The sequence below is a fragment of the Aythya fuligula genome, chromosome 13, assembly GCF_009819795.1.
Source record: "Aythya fuligula isolate bAytFul2 chromosome 13, bAytFul2.pri, whole genome shotgun sequence".
Taxonomy (NCBI): Eukaryota; Metazoa; Chordata; class Aves; order Anseriformes; family Anatidae; genus Aythya; species Aythya fuligula.
The window spans coordinates 16,554,136-16,569,908 of NC_045571.1; the positions used below are offsets into that span (position 1 = coordinate 16,554,136).

At 36.5% G+C, this 15,773-nt stretch overlaps 1 protein-coding gene across 2 annotated transcripts in view; it reads right to left on the minus strand.

The window, feature by feature from the left end:
* Nucleotides 1-15,773, minus strand: part of PCDH11X (protocadherin 11 X-linked) — a 473,826-nt gene that overhangs the window by 240,762 nt on the left and 217,291 nt on the right. For both annotated transcript variants that reach the window (XM_032196196.1, XM_032196195.1), the window contains exon 5: nucleotides 7,417-7,488. In XM_032196196.1, coding sequence (XP_032052087.1) covers nucleotides 7,417-7,488 — 72 coding nt within the window. The remainder of the gene's footprint in view (nucleotides 1-7,416; nucleotides 7,489-15,773) is intronic.

Sequence of the window (15,773 nt, forward strand, 5' to 3'; positions counted from 1 at the left end):
CAAACCGCAAAGTGACAGGCTTTCTGCTTCTAAAGAGCCAAACGTCTGAAAATATACAAAGGCAAACTGTATGGAAACTGTCTATCAAGTTCTCATTTATTTTAATTAACTCAGAACAGTACAGTAGCTTAGTTCAAACCAAGAGTTTTTAATCAGAATCATACGCTCTTCTGAAAAACTGACAGATAAACTTAAATGAAAAGGGACTTTTGTCTGCCTTTGTAATGGTGTCCCCTGCTGAAATCAATAGCAAATTCAGTGCTCACAAGACTCTGTTATCATGAGTTTTTTTTTCTTATTTTCTGTGAGTGATTTTCCAGTTACATCAGCTACTGACTTCCAATGATCATATGCTATGCCATCACTAGATCTTGAAAAAAACATAATAATAAATATGCATATATATATGCACAAGGCATGTCAAATGCCCAAAACCTTACTAGATTAATTAAAAATATAATTATTATTGTTGGGCAGGTTATCTAAGCAGCACTGCTCTATGACAGAAGTGTTTATTTAGATTATTAATAGTTAAGACTACACTTGCATGCATCTCTAAATTAAGCTTCACACAGAGAAAAACAAAATGGAATTGTAGTTTTCCCATCTTCTCGGTTTTGATTTATAACAACATATATAAAATTCAAAGCTGTACAATATTTACATTGCCTATCATACTTTGAGGAACCACTTTTAGGAACACTATTATTTTTTAGTTATTATCACAAAAAATGTTTTCCATCTTCCAGAACTCAAAGCAAATTCAAAGCTAACTGTAGCTACTTTCTCTTTTCAAAGATATGCTACTCTCACTAGCTCTCAAAAATACATTAAAAAAAAAAAATCTTAACTATTTTTCCCCAATAAACAGCTCTTCTAGCACTTCAGCTAAAAGGCAACCAATGTTATCAACAACCGCCTGAGTATCTTGCAAAGACAAAATACACAAACCAGAAGCACTAAGGAAGTATACTGATCATTTATAATCCTGAAAATAACTGCATTTTTAGCTTTTGATAAGCACCTTAAAATATGTCGACTCATAAATTCACCCACAATTAACCTTTTTCAAATTTTCAGCTGAATAGTCCCAGTGGACCAATTCAACCACAATATATATTGATATAATGCTTTACATATATCATATTATTATTATTCTATTCCATATTAGATGCAACAATCATGGAAACTGATCACTAAACAGGGAATGGTTAGTGTCCATTTCCAATTATTAAATTGCCTTTCAGAACCATAGCCTGATTTCTGAACACATTATTTCTGTAGAATGTCAGGAATGGAATACTGTATGCATCATAACTTAGAAACACCGATAAAATGAAATAGTGTCGTTACCTGTGAGAGGTTAAATTTGTAATTTTTTGGCAGCCAGGAGCTGCATCAGCTCATGCCAGAAAGATTAAACTTTTATTAGTGTATATAATTATTTTCAAAGTGCAGAAGTTAGCATGTTTTTCTTTCAAGATTTGTAATAAAACACTACCTCATTCTTGTTGGTACTCAAATCAGACCAGAACAACCAAGTGCTTCCAGTTAGCTTCCTGCTTGTGAGGCCTCCATTTTAAGAGACAAAAGATCAGGTTTTAAGATTGGAGTGTTCAAAAATAGTTTGAATATTTCTGTGGGCAATTCTAATTGCATTTAGAAGCCTAACACTTTCTGCACTGATCTCTCTCCCTTTTTTTAATTACAAAGTCTTTGGTGTCAGAACTCAGGATTAAAATTGAAGTTCCATTCAAATAAAAAATATACTTGAGGCATACATAAATTTATTAAGGCATCAAACTGAATGTGATTATTTTAAGCACAGAGATTCAAAACACTAAATATAACCAAGGTAAGGCTAGAAATGTATAGATATATTTAGGTGACTGATTTGTATCTAAGCAGAAGACACTGAGTCAGAAATAAGCTTTACTTTCATCCTGACTTCCACTGACTGCAAATCCTACAAACTGAAGCTGTGAGCCAGGCAAAAAAAGAGCACACCAGGACTTTATGGAGAATAATTCAGTTTCTGTGAACTGTGGGAACAAAATATGCACAGAATAGCTTAGTTGCTTGTCTTCAAATATTTAACCATGAGTGTTAATATTTCTTCCTAATGTAAAATGCTCTATTGGTTAAGAAAGCAAAGAAAAAAAAAATCTTATGTTTTACTGTTGACGGTTTATTAGAACTGTCATACATGACATATTGCAAAAAACTCTAGGGTCGGTAAAATTGGGGTCTAAGTAGCTGAAACATATATGAGAGGTGTAGTAGCACCTGTGGTCAGACTGTAGCTATTGGAAGCTTTTTGCTGGTGTGAGGGAGGTGGACTCGTGACAGCCACAGGGCTCCCTTCCACTCAGCAGGCAGTGCGACAAGGAGGATTGCCTTCTCTGTAAGGCAATCTCTGTCTTGGAGGGTACTTGGAGACTTCTCTCTACCAAAGTCTCTTTCCTGCATGTTGGAGGGGAGAGCTCGACTGCAAATGAGGGTACAGAACTGATGAAAAGAACAAAAAATAATGCACGTAGTTCTGCCCGTAGTTGCAGAGCATTTAGAGTGAACGAGAATTACATGACTTGATTTACTTTACAAAAACTGATTAGTAAAACCCCTGTGGATTTCTTAACTATACTGTGGAGGGATATAAGATTAGTGTAGCAATTCCCATCATCAAACGTATTTACTGTTAAAATATTGGATTAGTGATGTTGTTATCCACTGTTCCAAGATTATAAAGTGATTCTTTAAAATTGAGCAGAAAAATACTGTGCTCTATCATTTGTAATTAGATTTCAGTCCGAGTGTTTTTGCCTTTCCACAGAAGTAATCGTTTAAAACAAACAAAAAAAACAACAAAAAAACACCATCAAAAAAAAAAAAAAAAAAACAACTGTACACTGCACACAAAGAAAGAGAAAGCAAAACCAGAGATGCAAAAGAAGAAAAAAATAATTTTCCTCTTTTGCTTTTGAGAGATAAATGGTTTCACCAGTCTGTATCTTACTGCTCCTGCTTGTCACGCTCAATGCTGTAGTAAAACACCAAGTGGTAATAAAGCCATGTTGGATGTTGCTTATTTATAAGATGCATGTGGACGCGCACAACATGAGATGGCCAAATCTTAATCCCTGGGTATTCATCCCTCACTAAGAACTCCTGGGAGAACTAGAAACATTTGTGGTCAGGGTTCCCTATGACAACTGGGACTTGGCAGCACTGTGAAGGAAGAAGAATGTGAGGGAAGAGGATAAATTAATGTGTTCATTAAGGTAATTATGTTAAATTTAGGCCAGGAAAATTAATGCAACAGTACCCCGGCTTTTTAGCCATTATCTTAAGTGAGTAAGAGCACCTGGAGCAGTTAGAATTAATAAACAAAGTTCCAGCACTAATAACACCGCCTTCTCACATTCTACCCTGTGAAACACCTCTAGGAATAACTCATAGATGGTACTTTAGATAGATACAGAATAGATAGTCATTTAAGAGTGTCAAAATAACAACCACAACAAAAAGGATTAAATCAAAACTGCAGCTGAACAGTGGAGATTTTGTTGTGTCTGCCATGCTGGCAAAACTCATTGTTTGCCACTGCTGCCTTTTTAGCAATATAACTGTCTCATTGTTCTTTTCCCTTATTTTGGTAAATCCGTATTCTCACTGGATGTATCTATGTAAATTGTAAGAAATTGTAAATTGTATGGCATTACCATACAAAATTCAGATTTTAAAATAGTATGAGCAATCTTCACGAATTTAAACAATCACAGATTAGTTTGATTATAAATTGCCCTATGTTTAACTGACCATAAACATCGAGGCTATAAATAGGTATTCTTAACTGCAGCAGCTCTGAACAGCCTTGACAGGGTTTATCAGCTAACTGTTTAATCAGGCAAAGCAGAAAAATATAACCACAGGAATACATGCTACTTAGCATTTAAATAAAGCTTGTAAACCAATGACAAGTCTATCTGAGCAACTACTAGCACACATTCTTTATCTGCAAAGGTCTTGTCCCAGATTTATCAGAATGAGTCTCTCATACTTTATTTTCCAGGCAGCAACATCAGTTTCCATGCACTGAGTGCACTGAAAAAGATACAGAAAACTGCAAGTTAAAAGGCATGGCCATGAAAAAGAATTTGTACTTTAGAAAAGTCATATTGCTTTAGGAATTTATTAAATTATGGCCAAACAGAGAAAAAGCACCTTGAAGTAGAAATATATATATATATTAATAATAAAAAATATATATAAAAAATAAAAAATAATTAGCCTGTCAAAGCACTATAGTTCTTTACTTTTTCTTTCGTTGATCAGTTCAGTTTCAAAATTGTCAGCTAACTGGCTACTTCTGAGATGAAACCTTGAGCCTGTAAGGAAAATAGAACTGTGATAGAGCATGAAACATACAGCCTTCCCTCCTTCTACACGGAAAGAGCTGCTTTTTGTTTCCATCAGACTTTGTGTGAAATTGTCCAACCACTAATGTGTATCAGCTTCTCACCTCCTGGTATTAGGGGACAGATGTGGTGCTTTCTGCTTCACTGACTGCTTGGCCCTGAACACTGAAGCCCTGCGCTCAGCTATTTCTTTCACTCACTGTTGATAAAACGTATCCCACAGCAACTCTGAACACTGAAAATGCGGTAAATAGCCCAAGAAAATGTAATGATTTTTTACTGTTATTATTAAGTGGACAAAAGTAGAGAGTCTTTCCCTCAGAGGGAATGAATGAATGAATAAATAAATAAATAAATAAAAGCTTTCATGTAAATAACACCATCTTGTAAATAGGAGTTGGTTTTACTCATGGTTCATTCTAGCAGCTTTTAAATATATTCCTCCTCCTTTTAGAGCTGGGAACCATTTGCTTTATGAGCACCATTTGGATCATTTGCCTGTTGCTCATAAAATAGACAAAGCTTTTATCCATGCCATGAATTTTTACTCACTTTATACAAAATATCTAAGGAGGGATTTGCAGGGGCCAGAATTACATCCGTGAAAGAATTAACAACTAATTTAACTTTGTGCAACAATAATGGCTCCAGCAGTTTTTGATTTTGTTGATTACATTTCTTCTCTCCATGAAACAATAAGGCATATGGGTTTTAGCTTCTTTGTGTGCACTTAAAAAATATTATTTATTTTTTTTCACAAAATGAATAGAAATGACAAAAGCGTTTTCTGTGTTTTAATCTGGGTAGCTATTAAATACAGTAGTGGCAAATGCAGCTTTCAGAAGTGATCAGGTGACATGGAAGAACAAGGAAGAACAAGGATTCTTTTCAGCACTGGGAGTGTCCAACAGAGTATTTCTTCAACAACATGACTGGCAGCAGTCACATAAAGCATGAAAGAAAACTGGCTGCAAAAGATCACCTCTATCTCACCCCCATTCGTGCACCAGAGCTCCACTACACTACGAATACCGCATCAAGCTGCTTCGCCTCCTCCTCTCGCAAGTCAAAAGCCAAACTTCACTCAGGTCTGCCAGTAAGCTGATATCTGGCCCTAAACCCAAACTCTCTGCCTCCCTGCAACACTTGCCGTAAGCAACAAAACAGGAGGAGCCTATCCCTCCACAATGATTCATTAGCTGTTCAGCAGTAACAGACTTAACAAAACACTCTCCTCAACAGTTGTGTGCCTGCATACAAGGAGTTACTGTCTATTAGTAACTATGGACCATAGCAAGCTCCTGTGGTCCTGTACATAAACATTATTGATTGCAGACACAGATCAATGAATGCGTAATGATTGTGATTAGCAACTGTCTGGATAGAGGCGTTGGGAGTTTGGGCCATGCAGTACCTGGAAACAGGCCGGGCACACGCTGCGTCTGGAGACGTTTTGCATAGTAAGTACATAAAAGGCTATGTGTTTGAGAGTAACACTTGAGGGATTTCACTACACTACAAGGCCTGTATGTTTGCAGGTAGCAGCTTTCTCTCTGCATGGATATAAATACCGTGCAAGTATAACTACAGAGAACTTACCTCTTAAGAACCACCAGCAATGTTAGCAAATTGTAATTGGCTGTACAGATTATACTACAAAAGCCTACACAGTTAGCATCACAACTAATTTAAAAATAATAACACTAAAACATGAACAAAGTTAGCAATAATAGAGATGTGTGTTTTTTTCATTTCTATTTCAAAATCCCTATGCTGTGTTTGCCTTGTGCTTTTGGAGTAAACATGCCTTTAAAACAAGCCTAAACGCTAGGATCACACATATTTAGTTTTTAAACCTAGAGACTAAACAGGAGAATTTTTATTTGGGCAGATTGCTTACAGACTGAAAATACATGGCAGAGCCTACTCTAGACTACAATAACACCATAATTACAGATCAGAGGTTGTAACCTTTGCCTGGTTCTCTCCATCTTTGCCAGAAAACTCTCAACTTTGGCATTACAGATTCACTGCCACCTTTAGCAACAAGTGAACCTTGAAAAGCAGAGGTAGTTTCTTGTGTCAGGAAGAGGTACTGTGCCAAATAAATTACTGTTTTGCTGCTGAAAGAAACATGCCCCCACATCCATAAAAAGCATCAGCAATCTTCCCCTGAGAATTTGCAAACGAAGACTGATCCTCCAGATTTATCCTCCCACCTCTTTTTTTTTTTTTTTTTTTTTTACCTCAACCCTGCTCCAGCTCCTCTTCTTGTACAGTCCCAACCCTTATCCTTGGAACAGCAACGTCCAGTATCACCTACAATATGAACTGGCTCTTTCCTTCCTTCGAGCCACTCAGAAGCTACACATCAATGCATGGTTCAGTACACTGATAGAAAGGGAACAAACAGCAAGGGTGGATCTGAACTTCTGCGTGTCATCAGATTATAACTGTTTTGCGTAATACACAAATACAAGACCAAAGAATCCAAACCGCTTTGTGCTAAGGAACAGATATGTTGCATATTAATCTCCCAATTTCTTAATTTTATTTTTATTTTTATTTTTTTTCATGATTAGGTATTGCTGTCTTTTTGGATAAATCATTACAATTTAATAGGTTGATTTTTCAAACCTCCCTTTCAAAATAGCACTCCACAAACTTCAGAGGATGCTCACAGTTTTCTTGATACACCATTCAGAAACTGGTTTGGTTTTGTGAAGTTTTGCAGTCTTTTAAGCATGTCAGAAACAGAAACTGAAGGAAATACAATTTTGGCATTTGTACCCTAGAACAAAAGCTGATTTAGGATCCTGAAAGTTTAATTAAAAGCACACTATTAACAACGGTTAACAGCAAAACAAATCATTTCGGCATATGATGTTAAGAACTGCAAAACTACCTGTTCCATTGTTTCTTTAGATTGATTCTGTTAAAACATACAGAAACCACCATTGAAGAAAAAAGCATTATGAGAAAAGTTTTTCCAGCCTACCTGTGGCTGAGTCCAAGGCTCCAGTGTTGCTTCTTTTAAAGGAGTTTGTGGTCTTCCCATTTCTTTTGTGTGCTGTTAGGAGAGAAAAGTATGTATTAGGTTATACGTTCAACTACTTTATCAGTATTCAGCATTAATTTCCCTTGAGGGAATAAAACAACACTTATGCACAAAATTCATACAAAATAATCATAACATTTGTCGACTGCATACATTCTGAGTAGACTGCAGGTCTGATATTTTTGCAGCCAATTAACCTAATTTTCATAGAGCACCTTTAACTTTCCAGGTGTGGGGGTGCACACCTCCATCTGTGAGTAGAGACGGAAAACCTCAAACAAAAGCCTGAAGTCATCTGTTAACACAGCAAGATTCAGGAGCAAAATTTCAGAGAGAACACAGCTCTGTTTTTTCTGCCATTTCCTGCCTAGGCTGTGCTGTGTTGAATGCACACCTTAAGAGAAGGACAGAGACTTAACTAAAATAGGTGAATTTAAATTGTTCCACAGAAATTTAAAAATCCACTTATTTAAGTTGAATTAAACTTAAGTAGGTGAATTAAAAGAAATCCCATGGAAGAATGATTTCAAGTCTGCATTATTTGTGCAGACAAGTCACATTTTCAGATGATAGCCCTTGCCTCTCCTTAATGCTCTTCCTAGCTGGAGCCCAGAAGACTGAGCAGTTAATAGCTTGTTTTCTCCAGCTTTTCACTACGTTGGAATTTTTTCAAGATCGACCACCATAAAGCAGAACTCTGTATAATCAAATAGATTAAAGTGATCTTCAGAGAATTAGATTTGCTGACCCTTCATACTTCCATTTTTATTTTTATTTTTTAATATTACCAAAGCATTCTGCAAATACTTGTTAATATATGTAATTGCTCTGTTTCAGTAATAAATATGTGAGATTTGTAAGCACTGGGACTAAGCACTGAACAGTATGTCAGCTCCTTTTAATTTTCTCTGTATGAATTTCCCAGGGAAGGAACTTTGCACACTGCTGCATAAATAAAAAGAAGTTGACTATATTTTCTTTCTACCTAATTTCTTTCAGTCATAAAATGGAAACAATGAAGTTCACAGAACAGGTCTTGTGCTGAAATAAACTATTTAAGTGTCAGGATCTTCCTCCTCCAGAAATACATCTCTAACATGCTAACTGTTGGATAAGGCCTTTGACAATATTCAATATAAATAGCATCTTATCCAGGTCTCACATGAGAGCGATCTAAATGCCCATTGAGACTTCAAGGATTGACAAAGAGAAGAAGAGATATGCCAGCGGATTTTCTGTCATATACAGTAAAATACAGTCACTTAAAAGGAAACATTTTTTTAATATACAGAACTTGTGGGCAACTTCAGTTAGCATGGAACATTCACAGGTCTCATTTCAAAAAAAAAAAAACACACCTTATTAAATGGCAATTTTGTTTTGGCAGGTTCAGTTGCCTGTAATAATAGATTACAGACAATCATTTTTACCATTTTTGTTGTGTTATATTTTGGGGTAGCAACTGAACATGATTCATTCTTGAAATAGAACAATAAGTGCATTTCAAAACAAAAAAGAAATAACCACAGATTTAGTGAATGCTATACAAAGTTAAAATGAATGCATCTGGAAAGGGAAGGTTGTGTTTTTCATATGTTCAAAAGCAAATGTATTCTACCTTATAATCTTTCTTTAAATGTAATAATCAAGCATAAAAGGGACCCAAACGCATACTGAAAATTATTAAACATACCAATTGTGGTGCCAAGTTACCATAATAATTCCATATGGAATAGCCTGCCAGGAACTGACATTAAAAATCTGAGTATTTCTTTACAAATAGTTTCTCTTGGAATTGCACATCTTTTTTTTTTTTTTTTTCTTTCTTTCTTTTTTTTTTTTTTTTTTTAAATATAAAATTTGTCCAGTTAGTTTTACTTTAGAGCAGAGGGGAAAAGCAAGAAGCAAGTGTATGAATCACAGAATCATTAACTTTGGAAAAGTCCCCCTACCACCAATATCAACCAGTAAACCACGTCCCTAAAATGAGATCATAAAGGATGCTGAAGTACACTTAGGCGAGACAATACCCAAAACTCTTGAGTAACACTTTAAAACAATGCTCTAAATGTTAGATACAACTTAATGAAGACTTGATCACCTCTTAACGCTGAGCTTCTTACAGACCAGCACCTTGTTCTCTTCATTTGCTTCCTACTGTTCCCTCTGCCCAGCACCCACGTATACCCTTTCATTCCTCCAAAGACAAGCATCAGAAAGTACACAACACAGCAAGAGTGACAGATAAAGCAGATTCTGGAGCAACTACCCATCTGTCAGTAGCCTGCATCCTGTAACACTGTAAGGAAGTACACAAACAAACAAAAACAAGCAAACAAACAAAACCAACCAAGCAGTCACTGCTCTCAGCCCACTGAGGTTTTTCACACAAGGTACTGAATCACAACAGGGGATTCAGTAAAACATCTTCCTTCTAGCTCTCGTTCCATTTTTACAATGTTTCAGAACTAAAAGAACGAAAGCTCAGGAAATTAAAGGCTCTACCACGATACCAGTCTGGTTTCCACAAAGAACCAGGCAGTCTCTTTGCACTGCTACTTTTCATTGAAGAAAAAATAAAAAAAAGAAAGAAGAAGAAAAAAAAAAAGACATGACATCCATGTGAGCTGTGGCTATACACAAGGTAGCTTACAATTCCCAACCAGTACTTGGGCTGCTAACAAGCAGCACATCTGCTTTAGCTTCAAACTCAGCATGTTGCAAAACTCAAATTGTGCAAATACCTGTTCTGAACTACATGCTACTCTAGCAACTGTGCTTTCAGTCTATGCACTGCCTACTTACAGCTCGCTGAGACACACATTCTTCATGGATCATGTAAGTAGTGCTTATCCACAAGTTCTCTTTTCCCATTTATAAGAGGAAGAATGTGGTAATGACAGACAATCCTCCTGTGAGCGTCTTCCTTCCAGCACAGATAAAAAAGCTCTTACTAAATGCAGGAAGCTTTTGGAAGCCTTTATCCCCCCATTTTGCTTGAAGCATCTTCCTACAACCTTCTGCAGTTTCTACAATTTCTCAAAAGAAACAATAGGAATATGCCCACAGTCTTTTGTTTATGTTCCCTCTACTTCCTCAATTTGACATTTAAGTTTCACACATAGAAGAAAATTGTACTCATAATGAGATAAAGATGGAATGATTTCAACCTGGATATTACATTATGGTTTCAGCAGTGCCATTAAAGCTCCCTTAGCTCTTGTACATGCACAGATTAGATTTTTTTTCTAGCAGGCAAGCATGACTTCTAGAATAAATTAGGTTCTTTTCATTTTTGATGAAACACCTGTCATTTCTGCTACAGCCAGCTACCATTCCGCAAGCACAGGGCGTATCTGGACATCTGATTCAGTACCCACCGTTCATTCAACACTTTACCCATCCTCTTGAGTAGACAGAGACTCATTTTGTTCTACACCATTACTTGATATCTTGTATAGCTACCTTGTTATAGGCACTAGTAGAAGCAAACAAACAAACAAACAAACAAACCAACCACCAAGGGTCTCACTGGCTTTAAAAGTTTCCTCTATCTTAGGGATCCCTTTCGCCTAGTGAGAAATGCACTATTCCCCAAGGCCAGGCAATCCTGTCCATTTGCAGAAAGTCCAGATTTCGGTTATTTTCACTGAGACAGCAAGAAAGAAACTTTAGTTTATTGAGTCATCACATGGCCAACCACATCAGTCATCTTCTACAAGACCACCTACAAATTACCCTGATCAACTATGTCAGCAATCAATAAAGTCCAGTGTAACGGCGAGGCAGTAAAAACACTGTGCACAAAATATTTTGCTGATATTTGGAATTGTCTATTTGTAACAGCAAAACAAAGTGTTAACATTCAATCAATGTAATTATTAATCTTTTCTTTAGGCAAAAATGAAATTCATCATGAAAATTTCCTGTTGTTTATTAGGAACAATAACTTAATGAACATATAATTACTTATGACAGCTTGGCAGGTAATATCCACACATACAAAATCTACAAGAGAAAATAAATTTTAAACTCGAATCTAAAGGTCATGTAAGTCATCATTTTAAGACAGGATTCATTTTTATCTTTAAGTTGCCATACTAACAGTCTCCATTCTGAAATACGAGGGGGTAATCTCTTATGCAATTGAAATTTCTCAAACTAATTTTACAACTGTATGTGCAGAGATCTCCCTTCTGATGGTACCTTCCCCCTACACTGTTCAGCTCCCAGTGTCCATACAGGTTAGGTTGAGCCAAAACAAGACACTGCTAATTTGCTCAACCTATTTTCTCCAGCAGGCTCAGCCCTGTGCTCACTCTGCCCTGCGGCACGGTTCCAGTGCTCTCTGCCTTATTGCCTTGGACGTTGCCCCACCAGTCCATTGCCTAGGTTAGGGAGGTGGGACACAGCTGCCTGAGGAAGAAGGAGGCCCATTCCACATCATCCTGTGTGACAGCCACCTAACGAGCTCTCCCTTTCACCTGCCTCTCTCACACAGCACATCGCAGCAGAAGCAGTAAAGAGAGCAGGCTGCCAGGTCCATCTGCACGTGGGAACAACACCCTGCTTCTTGGGAGTCACTGGAGGCCGGCTGCATCCCTTCACCTCTCCAGCCAGGATTCCTGAGCCATCAGGCTTACCTCTGGTGCAAAATGCGTCGTCTGAAACCATAGGAAAATTCTTCCCCTTTAGCTAGGAAGAAGTTAAATGATGTTCAATTGGTTGGCCTCAGCTTCACAAATAGCTTTTAAAATAATTATTAAAAAAATAATAATAACTTGACCCATGGATATGACTGATTTTTCAATGACTATCACTTTTCCAGTCCACAAAGGAATTTTCTCTGGCTCTCAAACTTTTTATTCCAGTACTAGCTACTGGATTTGTTCAGCTAGGAGTCAGCTCCTTTTCATTCCACTTCCGTATTGACAGGTTTTTGCTTTTCTTAAGAGAAAAGCTGAATTTATTAGAGTTAAAAAGTAAAGAAAAAGTTATGACATGACAATTTTGTTTTATGTATTTTGATTTCTGGAAAAGCCCTAAAATTATCTAGACAGATACTACTACCAATAATACTAATGGTTATTGATTGCTGTGAGAAGCAAAGGCAGACTGAAATTCAAAGATAATACGATGCATTTTTCTCTGGTGCCTTACAAAATTGCTATGGCAGCATTAAGATTGTCTGAGTCAAAGTGTTCCACTCTGGCACTTTACAAGAAAGAAGAAAAAAAAAAGGCTTTATGAAATTGTCTTTCAAGCTGAAATACTCTATCGCTTAAAGTGAGATTTAGGAAACAAACAGCAAAAGACATTTTGTAAGTAGTGTATTAGCACTGCTACATTATCAAAGTCTGGTCGGGATTGCATATGTTTCTTTGGGGCTGCTTTTGTCTTTTGCACTTATGTTTAAAGTAAACAGACAAAAGCAACAATTCTTCAAGAGGAACTGCAGAATTTAGTGTTTTTCTGCCCCACATTATAATCAAGAAATCATGTATACTAATTTCATTGTCCAGAGAGAACATCTTTGTCATCACATTGAGAGAGAGAAATGCTATAAGCCTGAGAAGGAGATAATCTCCATTAACAATGCCATGTTCCTGCCTGTGAGTTGATTTCAGGTAATTGGATTCCTGCAATCTCCTCCTTCAGCCTCCTGTGATCCTTCACGTGAAAGGTGATCAGACAGGTTAATTTGAGTGAAAAATTTAATTTGATGGAACATACTGATAGGAAAAAACAAACAAACAAAAACAACAACAACAACAACAAAAACCACTTTGCTCCATACTTCCAAGCTTTAGATAAATAAGAAAATAAATCTGTATGAGATAGAAGTATGTGGGAAAGCCATAGCTGAAATCAATATGATAGTAGTGATTCACATGGGAATGTTTTTGCTGTCTGAGAAACACATTAGGCGTGCCTTTTGCCAAAGAACAAAAAGACAATTTAGAACTACAGATTAAACCCACTGTGGAGCTATCAGCAGGGAACCCACAGTCTAGATCTCTGAAATGTGATTTAGGCACAACGAGAACAATCAGCTTTCCACGCCAAACAGCCACCTGGAATTTATGCAACTTCTACATTGCTTTGGCTATAACTGTGATTCCCTTTCTGAAAATATCAAAATGCCTTCTGATGTTGCTGTATGTCTTCCCCGTGCTTCCTTGGCCTCAAATGCCACAATTTAACCCAGCAAGTCTCTAATGGTTCTGCCAACAGGCAGCTTTTATCTTGCAATTACCTCTTCAAAGATGTAATAAATCACCTAGTGCATATACAGCCAGACAGCAATTATAAGGGCATGATTTCCAGAGGTGCTGCACACCCACAGCCTCCATTATTTAGAGCTGTTATACTATTACTTTAGAAAAAGCAGCCCCTCACTTATTACCTTCTTTTGTTGCAATGTATCTTTGAGTAAAGCGGGTGTCTGGTAGGAGACAGGGAAATGGATGATAAGGGCCAGCTGTGGGGTGGGGATGAGTGACTACAGCATCCTAGGAAAGCTCAGGGGTTTAACAAAGCCTGACATGAGATTTGCCAGATGGTTCTGTACCGGATTGTAAAACTTTAAACTAATCTTCATTTAAGAGTTTTAAGGGCTGTATCCCTCTTATAAAGCCTCTTGCTCTTTTGCCTGGTTGATTCTGGTAAATTATAGATCAGACTTTAGAAAACTGCTTCCATGAACAGCAGCTCCTTAAATCTCAGCTAAACTGAGCAAGAAGATTACATGTTATTATGATGTAGCACAGCAGGATTTTTGTACAGCAAACATAATGATGTAGAGAAGGATAAAACTATCATTCTGCGCAAGGAGGTCATCCATACAAGAACAATGCTTTTTATACTGCCAGCAAATTCCTACATGAGGAATCTTCACAAGGCAAAATTCTTTTCTTAGTGTTCTGTAAAGAAAACCATCCATAAGCAAAAGCCAAATCTCTATTTCAAGATCTAATGATCAAGCATCTTACAGGAAAGGAGAGGTCATTTGGGAGAAATTATTCCAAACATTACTAGAAAAAGTATCTATTTCAAGGGCAATTTTAGGGTAAATGCATCCTATTGTCTTTATGCAAGGAGAAAGGATTCCCTCTGAATCCCCAGGGAAATGTCAGATACTGTAGGTGGTATTAAAAATTAAAATGCTCACTAATCTTACAAGTGCACATATACACTTTTAATTGTAAATGAAATACACTTCACATGGAAAAGCACAAAGCAATGTCAGTCTAGTAATGGGTAGAAATTCTTTCTACCTGCTGTCAGTATTTGTAATCTTAGACAGTATCTTCACAATTGCTCAGTTACAAATTATAGTAGAGGGAATTTATAGACTGTAGGCACTAAATGATGGCAGAGTTGAAGTGGGAGAAATGGAGAAGAAAAACAAGTGTTTGGTAACTAGTTATAGCAAAATTTCAATAATCAAGACACTGAAACCATCAGGTTTACAGACCTGATATTGTAATATCATTACACTTTTGACCTAAAAACCTTTTGAACAGCTGATACAAATATTTAAGTCTGTTTGATTTGAGTCAGCAGCTCTCCTTTTCATTTTCTGTACATGATTTTCTGTACATGATTTTGAATGCAATAGAGTAATGTCAAATGACTTCCCCTTTCCCTCTCTTTTTAATTGAAACATTATTTCCTGCACATGAAAGCTTTAGACTTAAAAGCAATCAGGTGTGATATTCACAGCTCTGGGCTTTTCAAAATGTCACACAGGGGAATTATATGGATTTATCCTAAAGCTCTCTGTAAGAACATCAGCATTCTGGAATGCCTAAGAAAATTTCTTATCTATGATAATATGCTATTCATGACTTTGTTGTTCAGCTGATTTTATTACATTTAAACAGCGATCAGATACTGTTTCACATCTGTTTTATCTTGCACATCATTGCTAACATATTTAAACAAGTTTCCCCGATTTCAGAAATGATAAAAAATTCTTAGTCAATGCATAGCTAAATTCCTTCTGACTGTAAGAACAAATGTATTCCCGCAAATACAGTAAATCCTAAAGGAGCAAAATTACTTTAAATTTTTATAAACATGGAACTTTTTTTCAGATTGTGTATATAAATATCTCAGTGATAATAGCTGATAAAATATGCTCACACGACATGTTTTGACTTGAAAGTATTTACATATATAAAACTAATGTGACATTGTATGCTAAGGTATTCTTACATCAAGTGAAATGGATAAAAAAGAGGAAAATATATAACAGCTTGTTTTAGTTGCTTGAGCTCTACTCAGCTTTTAAA